The sequence below is a fragment of the Plasmodium inui genome (assembly GCF_000524495.1).
Source record: "Plasmodium inui San Antonio 1 unplaced genomic scaffold supercont1.11, whole genome shotgun sequence".
Lineage (NCBI taxonomy): Eukaryota > Apicomplexa > Aconoidasida > Haemosporida > Plasmodiidae > Plasmodium > Plasmodium inui.
In genome coordinates this window covers 302,997-325,892 of record NW_008481845.1, presented here as the reverse complement: position 1 = coordinate 325,892, position 22,896 = coordinate 302,997, and the positions used below count along the sequence as shown (strand labels likewise).

At 46.6% G+C, this 22,896-nt stretch overlaps 7 protein-coding genes across 7 annotated transcripts; 3 read left to right on the top strand and 4 right to left on the bottom strand.

Moving 5' to 3' along the window:
* Positions 1–1,387: 1,387 nt before the first annotated feature.
* On the top strand, positions 1,388–2,956 carry C922_02960 (hypothetical protein; the record flags this gene model as incomplete). Its single annotated transcript, XM_008818558.1, has 1 exon — positions 1,388–2,956. One exon carries the CDS (start codon positions 1,388–1,390, stop codon positions 2,954–2,956), a length of 1,569 nt encoding a protein of 522 aa, XP_008816780.1.
* Positions 2,957–5,169: 2,213 nt separating this feature from the next.
* C922_02959 (hypothetical protein) lies at positions 5,170–11,157 on the top strand (the record flags this gene model as incomplete). The annotated part of the gene is made up of 1 exon (XM_008818557.1): positions 5,170–11,157. One exon carries the CDS (start codon positions 5,170–5,172, stop codon positions 11,155–11,157), a length of 5,988 nt encoding a protein of 1,995 aa, XP_008816779.1.
* Positions 11,158–12,139: 982 nt separating this feature from the next.
* Positions 12,140–13,169, bottom strand: C922_02958 (phosphatidate cytidylyltransferase; the record flags this gene model as incomplete). The annotated part of the gene is made up of 4 exons (XM_008818556.1): positions 12,140–12,319; positions 12,491–12,659; positions 12,782–12,961; positions 13,084–13,169. 4 exons carry the CDS (start codon positions 13,167–13,169, stop codon positions 12,140–12,142), a joined length of 615 nt encoding a protein of 204 aa, XP_008816778.1.
* A 933-nt stretch (positions 13,170–14,102) lies between these two features.
* Positions 14,103–15,311, top strand: C922_02957 (hypothetical protein; the record flags this gene model as incomplete). Its single annotated transcript, XM_008818555.1, has 1 exon — positions 14,103–15,311. One exon carries the CDS (start codon positions 14,103–14,105, stop codon positions 15,309–15,311), a length of 1,209 nt encoding a protein of 402 aa, XP_008816777.1.
* Positions 15,312–15,627: 316 nt separating this feature from the next.
* On the bottom strand, positions 15,628–17,064 carry C922_02956 (hypothetical protein; the record flags this gene model as incomplete). The annotated part of the gene is made up of 5 exons (XM_008818554.1): positions 15,628–15,704; positions 15,835–15,921; positions 16,117–16,281; positions 16,441–16,675; positions 16,813–17,064. The coding sequence occupies 5 exons, from the start codon at positions 17,062–17,064 to the stop codon at positions 15,628–15,630; spliced, it is 816 nt and encodes a 271-aa protein (XP_008816776.1).
* A 1,158-nt stretch (positions 17,065–18,222) lies between these two features.
* On the bottom strand, positions 18,223–19,232 carry C922_02955 (50S ribosomal protein L34e; the record flags this gene model as incomplete). Its single annotated transcript, XM_008818553.1, has 2 exons — positions 18,223–18,519; positions 19,074–19,232. 2 exons carry the CDS (start codon positions 19,230–19,232, stop codon positions 18,223–18,225), a joined length of 456 nt encoding a protein of 151 aa, XP_008816775.1.
* A 2,472-nt stretch (positions 19,233–21,704) lies between these two features.
* Positions 21,705–22,490, bottom strand: C922_02954 (hypothetical protein; the record flags this gene model as incomplete). Its single annotated transcript, XM_008818552.1, has 1 exon — positions 21,705–22,490. One exon carries the CDS (start codon positions 22,488–22,490, stop codon positions 21,705–21,707), a length of 786 nt encoding a protein of 261 aa, XP_008816774.1.
* Positions 22,491–22,896: the final 406 nt, after the last annotated feature.

Below are 22,896 nucleotides of genomic sequence, written 5' to 3'. Positions count from 1 at the left end.
GGCCGACCCCTTCATTTTGTCGCGCAGGGTGGGGCAAAATACTCGTCTAACGTGGAAAACTACTCTCCAGCGGTGTGGTCTTGGGGGGGGGGGCCTCCTCACGGAAACAAAAAAAAAGGCAGCTCACGGAAACAAAAAAAAGGCAGCTCATGGAAACAAAAAAACGGCAGCTCATGGAAACAAAAAAAAGGCAGCTCATGGAAACAAAAAAAAGGCAGCTCACGGCAAAAAGAAAAAGGCAGCTCACGATAACACAAAACGCGACTGACCACTTTTATGAATCAATTTGGAAAGAAGCAAAAGTGATAATTTCTCTTTCGCGCAAGTGCAAAAAAAATAAAAAAAAAAAGGGGACACTTTTACGCACCTTTGGCTTGCTTTTTTGCGAACGCCCGCAGAGTGCTTCTTCCACCCTCTTGAGGCGTTTCCAATTTTCCCTAGTTACCTCAAAATTGGGGCCAAAACTAAATTTCCGTTTCGGCAATATGTGCTTAATCTGCGTACTGTGTGATGGGCCCCGCGCCGCCTCCACCGGGGGTGCTCTCGTCGCCCCAATCTCAATTTGACCAAATTTCCCCATCACGCATGTCATGTGCTTCTCCCATCTCAGAAGATTCTTTTTCTTGTCAATTTTTTTTTTTTTTTTTTTTCTTTTTGCCCCACTTGGCAAGTCTCCTCCTCCCACGCCCTTTGTACAACTTGCTAACTTCAAATTGTTCGCTCTCCAAATTTAGTTTTTCCAGTTCTTCTTGATCGCAAGCTGCTCTCGCCCCGCGAGATTAAAACGGAAATTTTCGACAAAAAGGGTGACAAGTTTTTTTACAAGCGATAACCCATTTTAACGAGCAGCAACCCATTTAAAGGAAGGGGCAACTCCTGGCGACGAGATGGATTTTTCCCCCTGCGTATTCTCCCGACAATGATGCCAAAAAATTGAAAGAGAATGCTAAAAGGGCAAGGCCACCTCCGCACTTGCTTAGGGGGTATACAACTCCTTCCTCCATTTTAAACTTTTCCTATAACTACCAAAGGTGGCATACCATACTTAGTGACACCTTTTGCGGGAACTTTTCCTCCTTGTGGGTAGGAGAAGTCTCCACTTCGCTGCTACCACTTCTCTACCAGTAGAACGGGAAAGTTAAGCCTTTCTTTTGGGATCTTCACCTCATGGGGGGTGGAAAATTTGTAAATGCACGGTGAGTACGTACACGTCGCACTCTTGAACGTCCCACTTTCTGTACATGTGCGAGGGGAGTAGAGAGAAAAACGGCTTCATGAGGAGGCGAAACAGCTCGCGCGGTGAATAGCGGATTGGCACACCCCCTGCATAACACCCGTGTAATCACCACGTAACAACCGCCGGTACCCGCTATCCCCTCCCCCCAAGATGCACAGCGCGCTGCTAAAAAACGTGCACGGCCAGCTGTGCAGAGGCCGAAATGGCAGTGGTAAGTACTGTCAGCAGTTGGTGCGGTTGAACCCAACGGAGGGGGCGCCCCTCGGCGCCAGGGGGGTTAGCTCGGTAGGGGGTCACACTCGAAGCTACGCTGGCAGATACACTGGAAGTTACCCTGGAAACTACACTCGCAACGACCCACGCGACTGCGCTGAGCACCATGCTTCCCCCTACACATGGCACCTCACAGCTGACTCCTCATTTTTTCGCCGCACAAACCGTTCCTCCGCCACCTGGAGCGGGAACTCCCACGCGTTTGGAACGTATGGCGAATGTTATGGCATTCTTCGAGTAGGGACACACAAATTGCAGCACACCATGATGGCAAAGAATGTTGCCTTCTCCACGGGCACGAAGAGCAAAAAGACTGGAAAAGGCGCAGAGGAGAAAAAAAACACTACTAAACAGTATGAAGTAGATAGCGATAGTGTGATGAAAGATTCCCTTAGTGAAGAAATAAAAGAGGCAACTGGGAAAGAAGGAGATCATTCTGAAGCTACAGAAAATATAGGGGAAAAAAAAAAAAAATCCAAACTGAAGTTAATAATGTTCCCGTTCAGCATCGCCTTCGGAGCATACGTCATGTACAAAGTGTATCAGAATGACATGAATCTGTCCAAAGCTGAAGAGAGCATCATTAAAGATTTGGTTCACCTCATTTACACTTACGAGGAAAAAATGAGCAAAAGTAATTCCAAGTTCGTGACTTGCTTGAGTGAAAAATTAAACAAGCAGATAGCAATGTACTTCCTTCAGTTGGATGCGGATAAGAGCTCAGGTTTCCTGATCAGTGACGCGCTCTCCTTCTTAAATGACCTGAACATAAAAGAAGATAACACCATTGTAAAAAGTTTTATAAAAAGTGGGGTCGGAAAGAACATCGAAATGAAGAAGTTGTCTGGCTGTTCTCTACAACAGTTCGCGGAGCTACTGGAAAGCCTAATTCTCGTGAGCAAAACGAAACAACAAAATGGGTCATCACAAGACACACTCCAAACGGGTACCAACCAGGAGAACTACTACCTCAATATACTGCAGAGGTATTTAGACGCCCTACTCTACATCGTCAAGACGTCCGACTTATATTTGTACGTCCAAATGAAGAAGAACGCGGTATCATCATCATCCTCTGCCTCTTCTCCCCAAGAGGGTCAGCAAGAAGAACAGACAGACGATTTAGAAATTGCTATCCTTAATAAGCTCACCAAGTACAATGACAAATATGTACAAAAGAAGAATCTCACTCTGGATTACTTGTTAAGCAAAGAGGAGTTATCTAAGTTTAGACAAAATGCCAACCTGACCAGGAAGGAAGAAGAGAAGGAGTTACTCCTCATCGAGAAAAAAAAATTGGAAGAGAAAATCCAGCTGCTGTTGAAACTACAAGCGAAAAAGACCTTAACAGAAACGGAGGTTAAGCGGCTACAAGATTTGAAGGCAAAACTGAGGAACGTCAAATATACAATAAAGAAAGAGGAGCTGAAGAAGTACTTCCAGTGAGGGGATAGCACAGGCTTTTTTTTTTTTCCTTCCACACATGTATACGAAGTAGAGGTTGACACATGTTTTCCGCTTCGCTGTAAAGCGCATATTGGTGTTGGTGTTTTTTTTTTTTTTTTTCTTTTTTTCTTTTCTTTGAAATCGCGGCGTTCACCCCTGTTGTGATTAGCCGCGTCGCGGCGGAGCTGGGTTAAAATGTTTTTGTTTGCCTATGCGGCTTCCCAGTCAGCATTTTTCCGCGTGCGTTTTGCACACTACATGTTTCGCCCCACGTTTCTCAATTTTTTTCATTAAGTGATATGCGCTGCGTGCAAACCTTTTCCATGACACTTGTTCGGGGCACCCCGACCACTTTACTAAAAAAGGGAGTATGCTTCCAAGTGGTTACCCCCCACACACAGCTTCCACGCACACGATTTCCCCCCACTCATGTGTGTAGCGGCGGCGTGGAAGATAAATAACGGCATACACATGATATGGACCTGGCTGACTTCAAACACGACCGTTGCACAGTGGCCTTTCCCCTTTGTGATGAGGTCACAAACCGGCGTGTGTGTACATACAGGGAAACCTGGCTCTCTAGCGCGCAGTTAGCATACCTTCGGGGGGTAACCCTCTTTAGTGGTCCCCATTTAATTTTTCTGCTTGGTCATCAGGGGAAAGAGGTGCGGGAGGAAGGAATGTCAATCGGGGTTCGATTACTCACCCCCATCCACACTAACGTTGCCTCGTTTGTATTGGAACACGCCGCAAGGTGAAAGCGGTGGGCGTGATGGGGGTAGTTCCGCCCCATTCCTACCTCCCAATTTGCCCTGCGCCACGATTTGACATGAACAGTTGGTGCCATTTTTCCTAATGTAGTAATTCGTTTGGGCCGGAAACAATGGGGTGTACATTCGTATGTGCGTTGTAAAGCGGGGTTAATATGACAAGTGGAGAGTCGTCCAGTGGGAAAGCTGCCCAGCTGACCAACTAGCCAAATGCACAACTGCACGGAGATATAAAAAAAAAAAAAGGCGACTGCGTGAACGAATTCCCCACGTGCAAAGCACTCGTATCAACATACATTCATACACACACACACAAAAAAACATTCCCGGCAAAAGTTGTGTAAGACCTCGCTTCTCAAAACAGCACAGTTCTGCTACCAGACGGAGTGACATTGACTCTTCAGATCGTAACAGATTGTAACAGATTATTTCCAACCTTTTAAAGATTTAATCCCATTGGCTCAAACGTACACTCAATTTTCATCTTGCCTGTTCAGACGAAAAAAGGCGTGTATACATATCCGTGCATTTGTCCATCTGGAAATTGCGCCTTTGTAAAAATGTATCTCCGTAAAAATGTACCCTCGTAAAAGTGCGCATTTTCATGCTTGCCTTTTTGTTTGCGTCTGCTTCATTTTACCGGAAATCAGTTTGCAATCGATTTGCAGTCAATCTGAAACTACATGCCTTTTATCTTCATTTGATCTGCCTTTTTATCGCTATTTTTACACCTGCCTATTTGCGCGTTTTCATTGTCACATTTTTTCATTTTGGCATTTTTTTCCGATTGTTTTTTTCACCTTTGCCGCCCCCTCAGGGATCACGCAAGATTGAGGCTATTTGTACGACCCCTTTTGCGGCCAGTTTGCAACTATTTGTGCGACAATTTGTGCAACCCCTTTTGCTGCCCTTTTTCGCGCAATTCGTTTTGCTGCATGTTCCAAGCATTTGTCTGTGATCACTCACGTGTGTACGTGCTCGTACGCAAGCGAAGGGTCATGCATACCCATGTCTGCACATGCCCACACGCTTCACATGAGAGTATGTCCTGCTACACGCGCGCCGGAGTCGAGTGAGAAAAACAATGGGGCACGTTATTCCCCGGAGTTGTGGCAACCCTGCGTGAGCAAGTAAAAATATATAGCTGCGCGGTGGGATTCACTTTTTCTGGGGAGCCCCATTGTTTTCGCGTTTATCTGCCCATATACATGGCGACTTGTTTGGGGGGTTATCTGCCCAATAATCTGGCTACTTCTTTCCGCGTTGATCTGCACGTTCGTATTAGTTTACTTGTCAATTGTTAATGTTTGTCAACCCGGTTGAACGCCTGTCAATGCGGTTGAACGCCTGTCAACGGGGTTTAACGTCTATCAGCGCGGATGAACCTCTGTCAACTTATTCCAATGAGTGCCACCACGGTGAAGACTCCGAGAAGTGCCCAAGATGAACCAAGTGCGAAGTTTTAAAAGCAGAGCCAAAGGCAACTGCGTGGGAGCTGTTGCGTCGTGCCCACAGCGCGAGAAGCGCGATAAAGGCGATGAAGGACGGAGACTCAAAAGAGAAAAAAGAGAAAAAATAAAAAACATTTGTAGAAAGATAAACCTCCTCCAAAAAACCGTGTGTAACTCGACTGACAACTTTAAGTGTGTCGAAATTTTATTTCACGAGGCGGGATCGAAATGTGTTGTGTCCAAGAGGAGGAAGAAGCCCGTCAAGCGTGGGGAAGAGCCTGTTTCTGACTCCCCCCAGAGGGGCATCTTCTTTAGGGGCAGAATTAACCACCTCGAGTTCTTTGACACCCCGAAGTTGTGCGCCTTCTTTGAGAAGCACGCGGTGGAGGTGGTCCAGGGGGCGCCCCACGCGGAGGGCAAAGTGGACGACAACAGAGCAGGACACGCGGATGGCAACCCGAAAGACCACTTTGCAACCCATTTGGCAACCCACAAAGATACATCAGCCAATGGCGAAGAATTTGTTTACCCCTTAAGAGAGGAACCACTAACGATAGAGAAGAATCGATTACCAAGCGGAGAGGGAATGCCTCTCCAGACATTCTCACTCATCGGGAAGGATGCAAATTGTTGTAAGGACCAGTGGGACGAGGTCATAAGTAATGCGGGGGACGTGTGGACTGCCAATTATGCGAATCAGCCTACATGGATGAATGCTGATGAGCTTACCGGAGAGGGCTTCACCAACGAGGGAAAGACAAATGGAGACAACAGCCCACAGGATAACAAAAGGAAGAACAAGCAAGTGAATGACTCAGGTCATTATTCTAGCTTCAACAAGAGGATGAAATTAGGCGAATGCGAAAGACAAGCGAACACAAATAGTGTTTCACCTGAGCAATTACAAGCTGATTTTGTTCAATTCGCATCAGGGCAGCACGTCGAATGGGACGATTCACCTCGGGGCACGCACATAAAATGGGTTATGCAAGATATACCCACTTCGAAAAACGAGCGTCTTGCGAAAGATGTACCCACTGCTCACACCAGTCGAATGCCCCCCAATGAGATCCTCCAACGGGGAAGCACAATCAGAGGAGAAAGCCTCGCCCGAAAAAAAATTCTAATGCTAAAAGTCTCCAGCATTGTGTTCAATCATGGGCAAGGCAAAAGGTGTCATTTGCGAGATGGGGAGAGTGCAATGAAGAAGGGAAACCAACTCAACACATCGGAAAATCCTCTCGAGCGAAGAAAGCCTAATCAGAATGATGACGGTAAGGCTGGCTATATGATGACTGTACCCACTGATGAAGCACAATCGGGATTGGACAGAAAGTTCCTTACAGATGATGACGAGTTGGAGGACGAACTGAAGATCAGGGAAGACATTCAATTCGTATACAATTTATTTTGCATTTTGGCTGTTCATATGAATTCTCTCTTTAGCATGTGCACCGAACTGCTTCGCTACAATTTTTCTGACCTAAGTTGCGAGGATAAGGAGTTGTCCAATCAATCGAAGAGGCTCATTAAACTCATAAGTGAGTATCAGAAGGAGGAGAACTTCGCCATCCGATTCGCCAAATGCATTTTTCGCGTTTGCAAGGGGTACACGCGCATAGGGAAAGGGCCCAAAAAAGGTTGTTCTGAAGGTGCTTCTCAAGGTGGTTCTGAACGTGGCTTCCAATCTCCCCGCAGAGGAACCTTAGCCCACTTCGACATGACGATCGTGAAGAAGATAATCAGGACTCTCCTAAAATGGGAACGAGAGGACGAGAACATTCAGATCATGTTCACACAGAACAGAGGAGACAAACAATCAAACAGATTTAAAATAGAAATAGTGAATCACCAGATGGTGAAGCAAAACTTCGACGTGAGGAAACTCTACTTCTGCAAATACAACGGTGACCTGTTGGCCTATTTAAAGAGACTCTCCACTATGCATTGTCAATCCAGTTGGGGTTTCACTCAGGGGAAGGAGAATAACGCAAAGGGGATTCTCACAGGAATGGATCCATTCGAGGGGGAGGAAGAAAATGAAGTAGCCCTAAACCGTGTGAGTCTGTACCAGAGATGCTGTTCCCCCCTGTGGAGGACCACTAAAGGGAAGACAAGCGCAGAGATGAAAGGAGAGATCCAATTGAACAACGATGCAGAGAAAGTGTCACATATGAGATGCAGAACAAGGTTAACTAAAAATACAGAACATTTTCCTTCCACTAATGACAGTGATGGCTCTTTTTGGGAGGACTCAAACGAGGAGGGAGCAGAGGACAACACCCCCTTGGAAATCTTCCCAAACGGGCAAACTAACCTCACCAAGAACCAGATGAGCATCATCCTCTATCTGAACAAAATATTAACAAACGAAATTAGAAGCAGCGAAGATTTACGAATTCGTGCGAAGAGGGAAGGAAAACAAACGGAGACTCTCCTTTGGGAGGTGAAAAGGTTGCAAGACATCTTAAGAAGAAATGGCACCGATGTGAAAAATGTTAGAAGCAGTGAAAGGGTTCTATACAATACGGTGCAAATGGAAACAAGTGCAGAGTTTTTCTCCACCAAGGATGGAAAAGACATGCACCTAATGGAGCAGAAAACTTTCGATGAGAATGAAATTGATCAATCCATCTGCAGAAAGGAAACCGAGTTATTAAACGTAACAAGTGATGCCCATGGTATGGCAGGGAATTCCCCTTTTTACGCTTCAGCGGAGGGGGAGAAATGCGCAAACCGCTTCCACCACCCCGATGACTTCAAAAAGGGGGACCTAATTAGACAGCTACCCTATGAGGAAGGAATCATCTCTACCATCGCTGCGATCGATACCCCCCCTCCGAAAGATGGTGGAAACATAAATAGGGTGAGACACATGATTGGGAAAATTTTCGATCAGTTCGTGAATTCCCATGTGAATGCTTCCCATCCGTGTGATAAAGTTATTACATCTAAAGTAGATGCAGTGAAGAAGGGGGGAGATGAGAAGCAGCCACTCCTTGAACCCACTCAAGGAATCAAGGAACTTATGGAAGAATTAGACACGGTGAAGAAGGAAAATTCTCAGTTTGGAGAATTTCTGGAGAGAGAAAAGAGACTAGCTTCCCAACTGGGTCTGGAAGTGGAGAGGCAGAAGGAAGCTCTGATGGAGATGGAGTTTCAGCTGGAGAGTGAACGGAAGCGAAGCGAGGAACTCAGTCTGCAGGTCGAGGAACTGAAGGTGAATGTCGAGGAACTGAGGGTGCATGTTGAAAGGGAAGAATTAGTGAACGACGCGCTGTTTTCGCAGATGGAGGAGGAGCGCAAGATGGGCAGCGAGGTCAAGGCGAGGCTGGATGAATTGGCGTCCGAGTTGGAGGCGCAAAAGGGGAGAAGTGACTCATTGGAGGCAGAGTTATCCGAAGAAAGGAAAAGATGCAGTTCATTGGAGGCAGAGTTGGACGGAGAAAAGGGGAGAAGTGACTCATTGGAGGAAGAGCTAGCGGAAGAAAGGCACAGAAACCACTCGTTGGAGGCAGAGTTGGAAGGGAAAAAGGAAAGAAGTGACTCATTGGAGGAAGAGCTAGCCGAAGAAAGGAAAAGATGCAGTTCGCTGGAGGCAGAGTTGCAAGGAGAAAAGGGGAGAAGGGAATGGCTGGAGGAGGAGAAGAAAAAAAGTAACTCAGAGGTAGAGCTAGCGGAAGAAAGGGACGGAAGCCACTCGTTGGATGTGGAGCTGAAGGGGGAGAGGGACATAATAGCCGCACTTAAGACAGAGCTGGACGGGGAAAAGAACAGAGTAAACTCACTTGAGACAGAGCTAGATGAAGAAAGAGACAGAGTTACCTCACTTGAGACAGAACTGGAGGGGGAGAGAAACAAAATAACCTCACTTGAGACAGAGCTAGAGGAAGAAAGAGACAGAGTTACCTCACTTGAGACAGAGCTGGAGGGGGAGAGAAACAAAATAACCTCACTTGAGACAGAACTAGAGGAAGAAAGAGACAGAGTTATCTCGTTGACGGAGCAGATGGAGGACTCAACGGACAGATGCCACTCGTTGGAGGTTGAGCTGGAAAAAGAGAAAGACAGAGTCGCATCGCTGGAGGGGGAGCTCGAGAAAGAGAAAGACAGAGTCGCATCGCTGGAGGGGGAGCTGGAAAAAGAGAGGGATAGAGTCTCCTCGCTCGAGGGGGAAAAGCAAGTGAGCGACTGCTTGAGAGCAGAACTGAAGAAGGAACAGGAGATAATTAGCGGCATTAAGGAAGACTTAAAAGCCGAAAAGGAAGCCAGCGCGTTGTTATTCGCACAGATTGAGAAGCAAAGAGAGCAACTAACACAGCAGAAGGAAGAGAATACAAAAATGAGACAACAGTTGGATGAACAGACGGAGAGAAGTGATCCCTTAGAAGTGAACAAAGAGGTACCCTCTGGGATGAACTACCCAACCGAGGCGACGAACCAATTGGGACCAGACAAAAAGGAGTTGCCTTTACCCCCACTCGTGGATCAAAGAGATAAAGAAAAAGCAACGATGAAGATCAGTGAAGGAAAAAAAATCCAACTGGAAGACAAATCAAAAGATGCGATGAAGTACGGAGAGCTATACGATGAGTTTGTAGAAACAGTGGTGGAGAAGGAAGCTCTGGAAAAAGAAAATGAACTGATGATGAATCATTTTAATGGAAAAATAGAAATGCTGGGAGAGCAAGCCAAATACTTTGATGACAAGATAAGTCACTATAAAATTTTGTGTGAATCGTACGAAAGGAAAAACAGGCAAGTAGCTCGATGCATGGAAAGGATAGAGGAAGCGATAAAACAGATCGAATTGTGTCGCGATCTGAGTGATGTTAACTGGGAAGAACAAATAGAAAACGTCAAGGAGGTCATAAAAGATATAAAACACACCTATGCAGTGGAGACAGTCGAGACAGTCGGTACAGATACTCTCCTGTTTGATCAAGTCATAATGGAAAAGAATATACTTCTGGAGAAAATCTTACATCTGGAGAGTGAAAAAGGGAACCAAATAGAACACACAACGGATAAAGGACAGACACACAACAGGAAGGATCTCCCAAATGAGGAAACGACGAAATACATGGAAGAAATGAATTTCAAGTCATTGAACGATCTCTTTTCGTTTCACATAAACGTCGTCAATGAGCTGAGTTTTACAAAAAAGTGCTACAACCAGTTGGTGGAGGAGAATCTAATGAAGGGGAGAGAATATCAAAATGACATTTCTCGGCTGAAAAAACTGGTCAAAGATAAGGAGCGCGAAATTGGTGTCTCCGATGAAAACTGCAAGTCGCTTCTGCTGGAGGTGGAAAACTTAAAGTTCATTCTAAATGATTTGTTCACCTGCGGGGGGGGTCGGGCACGCGCCATTAAGGAGGAGGGGAAGGAGGAGAAAAAGAAGGAATCTCCAGTGGTGCAGGTGAAAGCGGAGGAGGAATTATCTCCAGTGGTGCAGGGGGAAGCGGAGGGCGCGTTTATCTCTGTTCTCGAAGAGGAGCCCATCGCCTCTCAGGAGGCGTCGCTGATAGCCCCAAACGAACCGCCACAGTTGGCTCCGGATGTGTCTTCCGTGGCGGCCGCGGAGGGGGACGCCTTATCTTCGGTGCCCTCAAACTCCGCCAACGACAGCTCCCTGCAGAGCAACCCCGTGTCGGTAGACAGCCAAACTTCGAGAAACGCCCAAGGCAGCAACGTCGCGGCGACTTCGAAGGGAAGGAGGACAACAACTAGGAGCCGAACCAGTAGGGGGAAAGAAGCCACGAGGAAAGGGGACAGCAAAGGGGCCAACAGAGGCCAGAGCCGAAGTAAGACTGAAACCAAAACGAACAAGGGAACCAGTGGAAATAAAAGCAGCCGAGGCAGCAAGAGCATCCAGGCGGAAAGGGGCAAGGCGGGAAGCGATTTGTTAGTAGACAGTAGTGTGCCCCAGGAGGGTGGCAGGAAGTACCCGCTCAGGAGCACCAGAAGGAGGAAGTAAATCGCCTCGGATGGTATCTCCTAACTTGTTACTTTTCCTACTCCTTTCTTCCCTCCCCCCAGTAAGAGGTGCGCTCAGCAGATCAAATTGCATAGCGCTTCATCACCTTGTCTTTTTTTTTTTTTGTTTTTTTGTCACCTTTTTAACAAATCATATAACGAACTTATAAAATTGAAAAAAAAAAAAAATTCACCATTCGGGTGATGGCATGGATGAGTTGCCTCTCGAATTAATGTCTTTGGGCAAAGGTTGGAAACGGCTACCTGGGTAAGCAATCCACCTCCCTTTGTGGGATCCTTTTTGGCGGGTTTCCACGCGACAGGTCTGCCCCTCCATGAAGGCGTAGTATGCCTAATGCGTCTGTTTCGTTTCGTTTTTCTTTCTTTTTTTTTTCTTTTTTTTTTCTTTTTTTTTCCCCTTTTTTTCCCCTTTTTTTCTTCCCTCGCCGAAAGGTTGGCATGCAGGGACGGATTCCTTTCCCCCACGCGGGGCACTTCAAAACGATGCTTATCATATTTTGCGCAGACACAGTTGAAAATTTCATTTTTAAAAATAAAGGGGTTCATTATTTCGAATGGGCGGTGGAAGTTAACGTGGAGGTGGTGCACAAACGTTGCAAAAAAAAAGGAAAAAAAAAAGTGGACAAATTTGGCCGCCACTTCATCACTTGATATTTTTTGTCCCTTCGTTTCCACTTCTTTTTTTTTTTTTTAAAGATGCCATGAGCACGCATGTGTCGCTGGGCTGGGGGGCGGACGGACAATCTGGTTTCACAAACGGGGTCGACAGCACCGGTTGAGCTGCAACAGGTCGACTGCAATGGGTCCACTGCAAATGGTAAGATGCAACGGGTAAGATACAACGGGTAAGATGCAACGGGTAAGATGCAACGGGTAAGATGCAACGGGTAAGATGCAACGGGTAAGATGCAACGGGTAAGATGCAACGGGGAAGCTAAAATGGGCCGACCGATGGAGCAAAACTAGACGTTAAAAAACATCATATAAATGAAGATGGGGAAGCACATGCACAGATTGTCCATGGCACCGCCAAAGAGTTCAAGCAGGCTGAGGGCCAAGCCTAGGAGGAGCATGTGCAGGTAATTCTGCACGTAGTAAAGGGACACAAGCGACACGAAGAAGCAGGCCAGGGTGCCATGCAGCTGCAAGGGAAGGGAAGAAGTGAAGCAATGAAACAGTGAGTAGCCCATCTAAGTGGCGCCACATCGTAAAGCTGAGCGCGAGACAGTGGTCCTTTCTGCGAACCCACTTAGCAGACCCACCCGCTGGGCCAGTGAGCAAACCACTCCGCTCGATTTCTCTCTTCTCCTTACTGTTTTCTTCTTGTAAATAGAGTGGGCGGGGAACTGCCTGCCCACGATGGCTGCCATCGGGTCTGCGAAAAAGATGGGCGTCAACACGTAGAGCGGCAGTTTGAAGAAGAAAAAAAGAGACACGACTGTGTTGTAGATGATGATTCCTTTGTCTCGGTATACGCCAAATCTGTGGTTTGGGGGGGAAGAGGCCAACAGGTGGAGTGGTGAACAGAGGAACACGTTATAGGGGGGAAGGGCAACTTTTCAGGGGATGGAAAACTCCCGCGCGATTCCCCCGCGGGGCCATACCTGAATGGACAGATAAAGCAGCGGAGAATGGACGTGGCAGCTATCAGATAAATGAACAAGACGCAATGGCTTCCCTCCCCGGTGTTGGCAGCATCGTTCACTTGAGGCGACCTTCTACTGCCGTTTATGCTAACGTCGAAGAGGAGGATGATTAGGCCGCACAACATATGGGCTAACTTTCTGAAGAGAGAGAGGGAAGCGAAAAAGGTATCATGTGAGAGGTCGGATTAGCTACACCAGTGTGACGGGACGAGTGAATATATACAGCAGCAACCATGCAAGAGAATGTTCTCCCTTCCAACCTGGCGTAAAATTTGGGGATCTTCTCCCATCGATCGAGCACCGTCACAATGGCCGCTACCACAAGGAACAAGACGGTGCAATTCATTTTGCGCGTTTTTCCGTTCACATGTGGGGGTGGGGGGGAAACGAAATGGAGGCCTCCTCAAGGGGAAGCTCCTCAAGGGGAAGCTCCTCAAGGGGAAGCCCTTCAAAAGGAACCTCTTCAAAGGGGGGAGTCATAAATGGAGATTCCCGCTTTTGTTCTCATATGGTGGACCCCCTCTTTTGTCCGCATATTCGCCCCTTCCCTATTCATTCTGTTCACCCCAGGGGGAGTATAAAACCCCTGCATGAAGTGGCATAATCCGCAGCTGATCGGATGTTCCCCTCTGCAGATGTATTCTGACAATCATAGAGCCAGGAAGGGGGAGTGGCTCTCTCCTACATGGCAAACGTGAGCAGGAGAGTGTCCAAAGGGATTTAGCGGGAAAGCTTATACAACTTTTGTAGGTCACTCGCTGCGCGGAAGCGGTGGCAAAATTTTAAAAATAAACATACATAGCGGTGGTGAAGTCGCATGAGGAGAAAGAAAAAAAAAGAAAAAAAAGGAAGAAAAAGGGAATCGTAGCGTATATCTATCTGTTAATGCATACAAGAGTTTTATGTGCACTCACATGAGTGACTTTTTTTTTTTTTTTTTTTCCTTCTGTGCGAAGCATTCATGTATATATATACCGTCTTCCCCCCTTTGCACAGAGGAGACTACCCACCGTCAGCAGAGTACCGACCCCGTAATAATATGCACTAGAGAGGAACAAAAACGGGCCAAGGAAAATAGCCACGCATGGATTTTTTTTTTCCCTTTGGAGGAGTACTCCCAGGGGGAGAGCGAACCTTAGTGGAACTCTCATGCACCACGTTGTATCCGTGAGTATGCCGTCCTCCCCCGGACGAATTGTTCAGGGGAGTCAACCAAACTGTGTGAGACTGAGAAGAAGGAACTGAATGGAAGCACAGCTGGGCCGACCCACTCGCGACCATGGCGCACAGCGATGACTCGGAAAACGAAAGGGAAGAAGCCAATTACAACACCATCCTGTATGAACAAAACCTAAAAGACGAAATAGACTACTATGGGGAAGACTTACCACACATCAATTTTTACTTGAAGTTCCAGAGGAAAAACTTTCTACAGGAGTTCCTCCAGGAGGTGATGCTTCCGAGTGGGGTCACATCGGATGGGGGTGAGGCGAGGCAAAATGAAGAGACGGTCATCCCGGTGGAGCAAAGAAAGGAGACTGCTACCCCTGCTGAGGGGAGCACTCCCAATAATGCAATCGGACAGGATGCAGAACTGGAGGAGGTGTTGAATGAGGGGGGTTTCTACGTGGAAGAGGACTCCGGGGGGGAGGGACAGCTATTGGTGCAACCGCTTCTGGAGAGACCGCTTTTGGAGCAGCCCCATTTTATCCCCACGGCAGACCATCACTGCGAAGACAGCAGCGTCAGGAATTCCTTACTAAAGCTCACACAGGGGAGTGCCCCCTGGAGTGACACCGCAGACCTCACGCATCTAAACGAAGATGAGGAAGCCATAAAGCAGTTAAACAAGATTTTCCAAAAAAATAAAGATAAATTCCTGTTCAGTGTGGAGAGGCAACACGGGACTAACGGAGAGCTCATTCTACAAGAGTATTGCTTCTTATGCAACAAGAAGAAGAAGTTAAATAAACCCCTGTGTGCAGTAAACATATACATCTGCTACGATTGCAAAGTGTTGGACAATAACTTCAAAATGATATCCCTCAGCAAGTTAGTGAGGAAATATTGCCTTAACAATTATGACCTATCCAAATATGAAAAACAGCTAGCTCTTCTGTGCACAAAGAACCCACGTGGGTATTCCAAACAAATGAAACTCTACTTTCTTTTCCAAATCAAAGAAATTGCCATACGAAAGCACGGCTCCATGGAAGGAGTCAAACGCATGTACATATCGAAGCTGCTAAACTCATTTAGCAATGCACAGACAACTCCTCAGTCGAAGAAGAAACGGAAGGACCTGCACAAGATGGTTAAGCCAAAGAGTATTTACAGTAAGAAGGTTAAAAAGCAGGAGGAACAAAAAATCATTTGCGATGATAATGAACACGAGTTTGACTCGCCCACCTGCACCAACGCGGAGGATTCCCTTTACGTGAAAAGGTGCAGGAAGTGCGCCTACCAGGTGGAGTACATGCAGTTCTGAGGGGGGGGAGCGATGTGCGAAGCGGCATGGTTAGCGGCATGGACAACTCTAATTCGTTGCACATGGAATTCTCAACACATTCGCCTGTTCAAGCAGCCCCTTCCCCCAAGAGTCTTCCTAGCCGGCCGCGAAGAAAGAAAAAATAATAATAAAATAAAATAAAATAACCGGGCAACATCAGAAGGTAAACTTCACATGAAAGACGACGTTACACAGTGGCGGAGAAGTTCCCCCTCGGGCTAGGCTTCCACCAGACGGTGCCGCTACTCCACAGAACACTCGCATTCACTCCAAATGGCCTCCTTCACATCGTAGTTTAGTCAAAAAATCTTTTTATGTTGTCCGAGGGCTCCTCCTTCAAGTTGTAGACGAAGGTGTACCAGTCGATTATCCCTAAAGAGGAGAAAAAAAAAAAAAAAAAAAAAAAAAAAATAATTTCTCCACATGACCCCACTTGGTGGTGCCTAACCTTTTTCCAATTTCTACACCACCAGGCAAGGTCAACATTGTCCATTTTGCGAACCATCTGATGGGGCCCACTCGTGAATTTTGCTTATAAACTGATCCTTCGTTAGCTCGGGAAGGTCGCTAAAGGAGGAAAAGACGCACTCTGGAAGGGGAAGTAAATCGGGGGAGGGAAATAATATGAATGGATGTGCTCACAGGGATTACCAACCGGTCGTTTGCACAGCTGCCAATTGGAGAGACCTTCCCACGTCGGCATGCATCCCATGTGCCGATTATTTCTTCACGCACTGCACAGCTTCTGATCTTTCGTCTCCTTTTCCTTCTCCAATTCACTTACGCATTGCATCGTTCGAGATGGGCTGCTCACTCACGTAGTCGTTAATAAGTTTTAAATTGATCTTCGCTCCTCTGTTGGTGCCTGCGTTCACGCCTTTGTTTTTGTTCTTTCCCTTGAGGAACTCACTGATTTTGCGGCAGCTCTCTACATAAACGAGGGGGCAAACTGCGGCGGAGGAGGGGTAAGGCGGTCGAGATGGGAAGCCAAGCCAGATGGGTAAAACAGGCGAGATAGGGAGGCAGTCCAGATGGAGAGGAAACCTCCCGAAACCGCCACGCGAGGGAGGCAAACCAGTGCGGCGTGGCTTCCACCCTGGGGACCTACCCGGGATGCTGATCGAGCCCTGGTTCTTTATCTGCCCAGAGTTGATGGTGAGGGGCCACTCGAATTGAGCCTGTCTCAGAAAGTCCTTAAAAGCTTCGAAATTTAAGCTTTCGTTTTGGGGGAGGAATAATTTCTCCCATTTTTTTTTCCCCTTATTTTTGTTGATCTGTATGAAGTCGTTGTTGTGCGAAATCACGTGGCCTAGTAGTTCTTGGTCGGACAGCCGCCCGAAAATCTGCGCCAAAAAAGTGGGTGAGATTTGCTCCCTGTGAGGGGGGAGAAAAAGGATGCCGACAACGGCGCTGCTTGAAATAATTCTCCACGTACTCCATCGCAGAGGTGGAGCCACCCCCCTTTTTTTCTCTGATTTACCTTTATTATGTCAAAGACGAGGAATGCGGACGCACGCGGAGGAGGAACACGAAGTCTACCCCGCCTCAACCTAATGAGCCTCTTCTTTACGTGAAGAGAATTGCTTTTCCGGTTCGTCTCTCGCGTGGTGCTGTGCGAACTCCTACTCAGTGTGTAATAATTTTGTGTGTGTTTACTTTCGCTAGTAACTAGCAGCGTACGTAGGATAAGTGTGAAGAATAAAATGGGAAAGAGTATCTTCGTCGCAGACATTTCTGACTTGGAGTGTGTGCTTCGGTCTGCTGTAGCGTGGTCAGCCCTAGTGCGACCTGCTCAAACACTCCGTGTGGTAGCACTTCCCCGTTATAGCCCGACCCTCAAATGCACGTTCACCCTCTTGCCATACACCCGCTTGCCTTACACCTGCTTCGCCCCCCCCACAAGGTGTGCTCAAAAAAGGAACTGGATCAAGCACATAGTCGACTGCAGGGGTCACCATGAAAGGAAGCATGACGGGTTCGCTGGGTGGCGAAAGCAACTATACAGGGGGTGGGGTACAGGGGAAGGTCAAATTTTTTTTTTTCTCCCAAAATCACCATCAAATTGGGGAAGCCGCGATAGTAGTGCTAGTAATTCGCGGAAGAGTCTCACATAGGAAAGGAAAAAAAAAAAAAAAAAAATTTCCACGCTCTTTTTCCTTTTTTTAACCTTATAATGAACGGAGAAGTTTCTCCCCAACACGTTACTACGAATAGGAGTAACCGCACCAAGGGGTGCCTACGAGACGATTGTGCCAAATGTGAACACGAAGAGGTGAGAAAGAAAAAAAAAAAGTGTTACCGCCAATCCGTTCATGTGAATGTTTAAAGAAGGTCTCTCAATGGGAAGAGTTTTTTTTTTTCTTTTTTTTTAAGTTTTCTTTCCCTTCTAATATTGAAGCTAAGTATCATTTTGACGAAGCCGTGGAGTCACGATCAGCCGGGTTGGAAGCAGTACCATGACGCGACACCCGCTGCAAGAATAATGCGTCCGCTTCACCTTTGGCACCTCCCTTCTCAGCGCTTAATTAAAAAAATTTAAATGACTTAGGTAAGTTTGGTACATATACACACTGAGAGATGGAACAGCGCGGTATAGTTAAAAAAAAAAAAGGGAGAAAAGAAAGCAAGTCAAACAGGGAGAGAGGAAGAAAAAAGTGTTATGCGAATATGCACACTGCGCATGCGTATGTGCCCATGCCCTTGGGCGAGGAGTTGCAAAAGCTGCGGGGAGCTCACGCGGACAGTGAGCCACCACATGTGCACACATCATATTTCTGACTTTCTCTCCGCAAGGGTGTGTGTGCGATGGGGTTTGTCTATATCATTGCTTTTCCTGCACATGTATATACTTCCCTAGAGAGAGTGGTCCTGGGAGAGACGCCCTTCTCATTCATCTGCCCTTTCGCTTATCAGCGACCTTCTTAGGCTTCTTGTTATCAGTTTTAGTCTTTTTCTTTGCATCCTTGGCTGTTGGTTTTTTCTTTTCCTTTTTAACCTTCTTCACCTTTTTCTCCTGTTTCTTCTTTTCCTTCAATACTTGTCGAACACATTTCTGCTCCTCAAAAAGAAAAGCTCTCATGATTCTTTCCCGAATGCACTTGGCGCATATGGAGCCTCCATAGGCCCTGGAAACTTTTCTATCCTTTTTCCTCGCTCGGCGGTTGTCTGCTGGTCGCAGGGCCTTAACCTACATTATGGCAAAAAAGAAAAAGAAATAGGATAATTGTGTGCTTGGAATATTCAAGAGGGAAGTTACTCCCTCACATGAACGCCCAGCAACATCCGTTCCTGCGCATCTCCTCCATGACGTAACGAACAGGCTGTTGCGCGAAACAACATAAAATGCTTCAACCATGGTGTGCAAAAAGAGAAAAAGAAAAATATGAACTGTTCATAAAATTATGCACAAAAATTGCCGCAGAGTATTATGGTTGAAAAAAAAAAAATATGAACGGTTCAGGTAAAAAAAGGACAAAGGTAGCCAAAAGGGAAACACTTCACGAAGAAGCAAAACACTAACTAATGCATGAAGTATACATAAAGAGGTGCGTGGGGAAATGGCGCGACATGGTGTAGCACGTATTCCTCTCGTTAGCCTCAAATGTAGGGGAAAAACTCGATATGCATTGTGTATATGCATGTTCATGGTATGCCCCATGTACTTTGGCATTCTCCTTCCACGGCTCTCTCGCGCGATAGTTCTGGTGCCAGCCACTTGGCTTTTTCTTCCCTCGTGCTTACCCCCTGAATGGCCGTTTTGCAATCAGCACATTTTGGCTTCCCGGCCTTCTTCTTCACTACATGGATAGTTAACTTGCCCCCTGGCGTCCTTATGGGCCTCACTTTGTTCGACTTTGTGTTGTAGTGATTGTGTTTACGATAATGAACTCGTTGCGCCATTTTGAAAAAAGAGAAGGAGGGGGGGATAATATAAGTTTAAGAAGAGGGCGGGCTCCCGAAAAAGGTTGCGTGAACAGGGGAAGTCTTCTCCCTAACTCGTACGGCAAAGGAGTTACACAAGTGCCCACGTGAGTAGGCACGTAGAGTATGCGCGTATATATATTTATATGATTCGCCGCGCGATTGTTTCACTGTCGGATGGCGAAGGGGCCGAACTGGTAAAACTCAAGGCAAGGCGATAGTGATGGAGATGGTGATGGAGATGGTGATGGCGACGGCGATGGCTAAGGTTGCTGACGCGCGTGAACGTAAAGTATAAAACTGCTAACAGCGCTTAACGCTTATCTTATCGTGTGATTGATCGTACGGATGAATAAACATGACGTGAGTTGCTTCCTCTTTTTTTTATGCTTAACAGAAAAAAAAAAATAATTTTCTTTCCTCTCAGCTGTGCATAGAAGGTCATAAAAGCGTGATTAATAAAAATTTTTTCCTTTTTTTTTTCAAATTGGCGAATTAAAAAAGAAAAAAAAGGAAACGTACACGTAAAGTTACGTACAATAATGGGGCTTTGTTCTGCCGCAGGTGACCCTAATAAAAGCAGTATTTTTTGCGCATTGCATTTCTAGCGCATTTATTTGTGCATACCGTATGAGCGGCGCTTCGCTTCCATCGCGGCTACTGCTTATACTCACGTGAGGAGAGCCTACCCCCCCCGAAATGTGCATTTTTTCCATGGACAGGTGCTGACTTGCTAAGTAACAGTACCCTTGCTCTCATCGCAATGTTGCCAGGGAGGTAATAATATGCCAAGGGGGGGGTGGAGGAGGAAATTATTTGGCGCTCCCAATATACGGCATACGTAGGTGCGCACATGCACGTTGTTTCTATAAGGATATGTTTTGCCCCCTTGTTGTGGCGCCTTCCCTTTACCACCAAGATGATCCCTCCAACGACGTTAATGAAAACACGTCAGTATACTTCTTCATTCTGACGACAACGCGGCAGCGCCCCCGATTTAAATGCACGAAGCTGGGAAAGGACTGCATATCGCCCCCATTTAGCAGAACGCGACAGGAAAATGTCGCTGCTGACTGACGCTCCTCGAACACTTCGAAGCACTGCCCCTACCTTACCTACTCATTTGCAAAAAAACAGAAGGCACAATTTTTCGTTAACACAGGGAGGAAAGTCTGAGCCACTTTACCTCACCAGTTTGTTCTCAAAGGGAATATCTTTTAACCGAAAAATTTAAGTAGTAATTGGAGCATTTCTTTTTATCCCTACTTTTGCAAAAAAAAGGTACGCGGCAAGGGGGGTGAGACGAGCCCAGGATGTTGTGGAAAAAAGCTCGAGTTTAAAGGGGTTGGCTGCGCGTGCTGCATCGTCACGGCTTGGCGCAGTGCTGCGCACTGTTGTATATAATACCTAATGGCTCTGTCCTGGGAAAACGGAAAGGAGTGATGAATTGATGGAAAAAAGGTCACTGCGAAGAAAGTCATGTTAGAAAAATGGCGGAGCAGCAAAGGAGAAGCGGCAAAATGGCGAACCTGCAAAATGGCGAACCTGCAAAATGGCGAAGCCGAATGAACACGGTCTGCTCCCCCCACACCTTGGTTGCATCCCCCCGGGGAGAAACCAACGTAATTAAAATTTTCTCCTGAGGAGATACGCACCTTGGGGGAGGGGCACCTTCTACATGAGTAAGATCAATCTTTGCAATTTCGTGGCGGTTTCTTCAAACGGGTTAATTTCCCCTTTTACCGTTAAACGTATCCATTTGGGATCGCGATTGTAGAGGAGGACAACATGAACAATGAAAAAATGGGTGCACACCAAAAGGGGGGAAGATAAACAACCGTTTTGGATGAGTAGGGTATTTATGAATGGAGTATTTCTCCCCAATTTGCCACCATAAGTCAGGAAATACCTTCCACAGAAGTAGGCTTCTAACCTTTGCGCGGGACTTAACATGGGACCACACGCTTAGGAAATCGACGTGTGAAATTTTTTGCAGTCCTATTCAGTTACAACCCCTCAGCTCCTATATGGTGGCAACACCAAATGTGCATATGAGCATCTCTTGGTTTAGTAAGTGGGGCCCAAATCATCACTGGTAGGTAACCACACTGCAGTATTCCGGGACAAATGCATGGTAAAGGTAAGCGTAAAGGTGAAGGGAGAAAACTCCCCTCGGGTAAGGTGCCCCATCTGTGTCCACATATTTTACAAACAAATTTGATTAGAAAAAAAAAAGAAAATCAGAGTGTTATTTAAAACAAATGGGAATAGGTATGCGTATTTTTAGGAGGAAAAAAAATGGGAAGAGGTAGGGATTGGTCAATCCGCAGGGGGATGCCCTCTTAATGGTGGGCACCACGACATACCCCCGTAGGTTATTGTCTCCACCCGCCATGACATCTAAATGGGAGAAGCGCAATCCGACATCTTGAGACCACCGCGCAAACACCGCTACACATACATGTGCCTGGGTTTCTTGCTCACCACCTTTTCTTGCACCCCCACGGTAGTTTTGTAATTTTTTAAAAACTTCAGGTACTTCTTAAACCCGCTGGTGGCGTACGAAGCGAGCTCTTTCTCGAGTTCCTCTGAGTAGTGCCCAAGGGGTAGGCACTCGGCTGTGCAGAACTTGCTTTTCATATTATTCTTCTTCTTCCTCTTCTGGATCCTCTCACACTTGTTTTTCTTTTCCCTCTTGTCGTGTTTTTTCTTGCTAATTTGGTTGGTCTGTGCCTTGAGCTTCTGCTCATTCTTCTTACTTTTTTGGTTGCCCTTTTTATGGGCCCCCTTCTTTAACGCCCTGGGCATGAAGAGGTTGTCGTCGTTGTAGAGTTCCTCTTCCGAGTCAGTTAAGAAGGGATCGTCCGTTCGGCTCGACTCACCTTTTCTCTTCTCTTTCTCCATCGCTTTGCCCTTCTTCGCAGCTACCTTCTTGGCCCCCTTCCCTGCCACGTCTTTCTCCTTCTTCTTCGCCTTCCCCTTTGACGCTTTACCAGCCTTGCCCAAGCTCTTGCGCACTTTCTTCGCCTCCCGCGCGGGTCCCTCTGCGTCCTTCTCCGCGAGCCATCCGTCCGAGTTACCCCATCCTGCGTCTCTACCGCCCGCGGTTAGATCATGCATTCCCTTTTGCTCAACTTGGCTGCCAACCTCTGTTACTTCTCCTTCTGCGGCTGCATCGTTCGCGGCTTCATCATTTGCGGCCTCTTCCCCCCCCGGGGGAACATCACTCATGTGCATGTTGTTCTGCCTTCTTCTTCTTATTTTTTAATTTCTTTTCCGAGCTGACTTTCCCAAGTGGCAAAAGAACAAAAAAAAAAAAAAAGAGGAATGCTTCAAAATGGCATAGCAATTATGGACTGCGCTCTGGAGGTACGCCACATGAGAATTTCGAAGTAAACTAATTCGATTGCTTTATTGGGACGCTTCCGTTTCAGCCGCAACCCTCCTCTATAGTGGAAAAGGAAAGAAAAAAATCCATCGAAAAAAACAAAGGGCAACTGTGCTACCTTGGCGGTTATCACTGTGAGAATACAAAACTGAACGGTTCTTTTTTTTTTTTTTTTTTTTTTTTCCTTACCTGCGTTATTTTCTCCACAGGCAAGATACAAAGGCATCCTCTACAGGTGGGGAAAAGGAAAAAAAA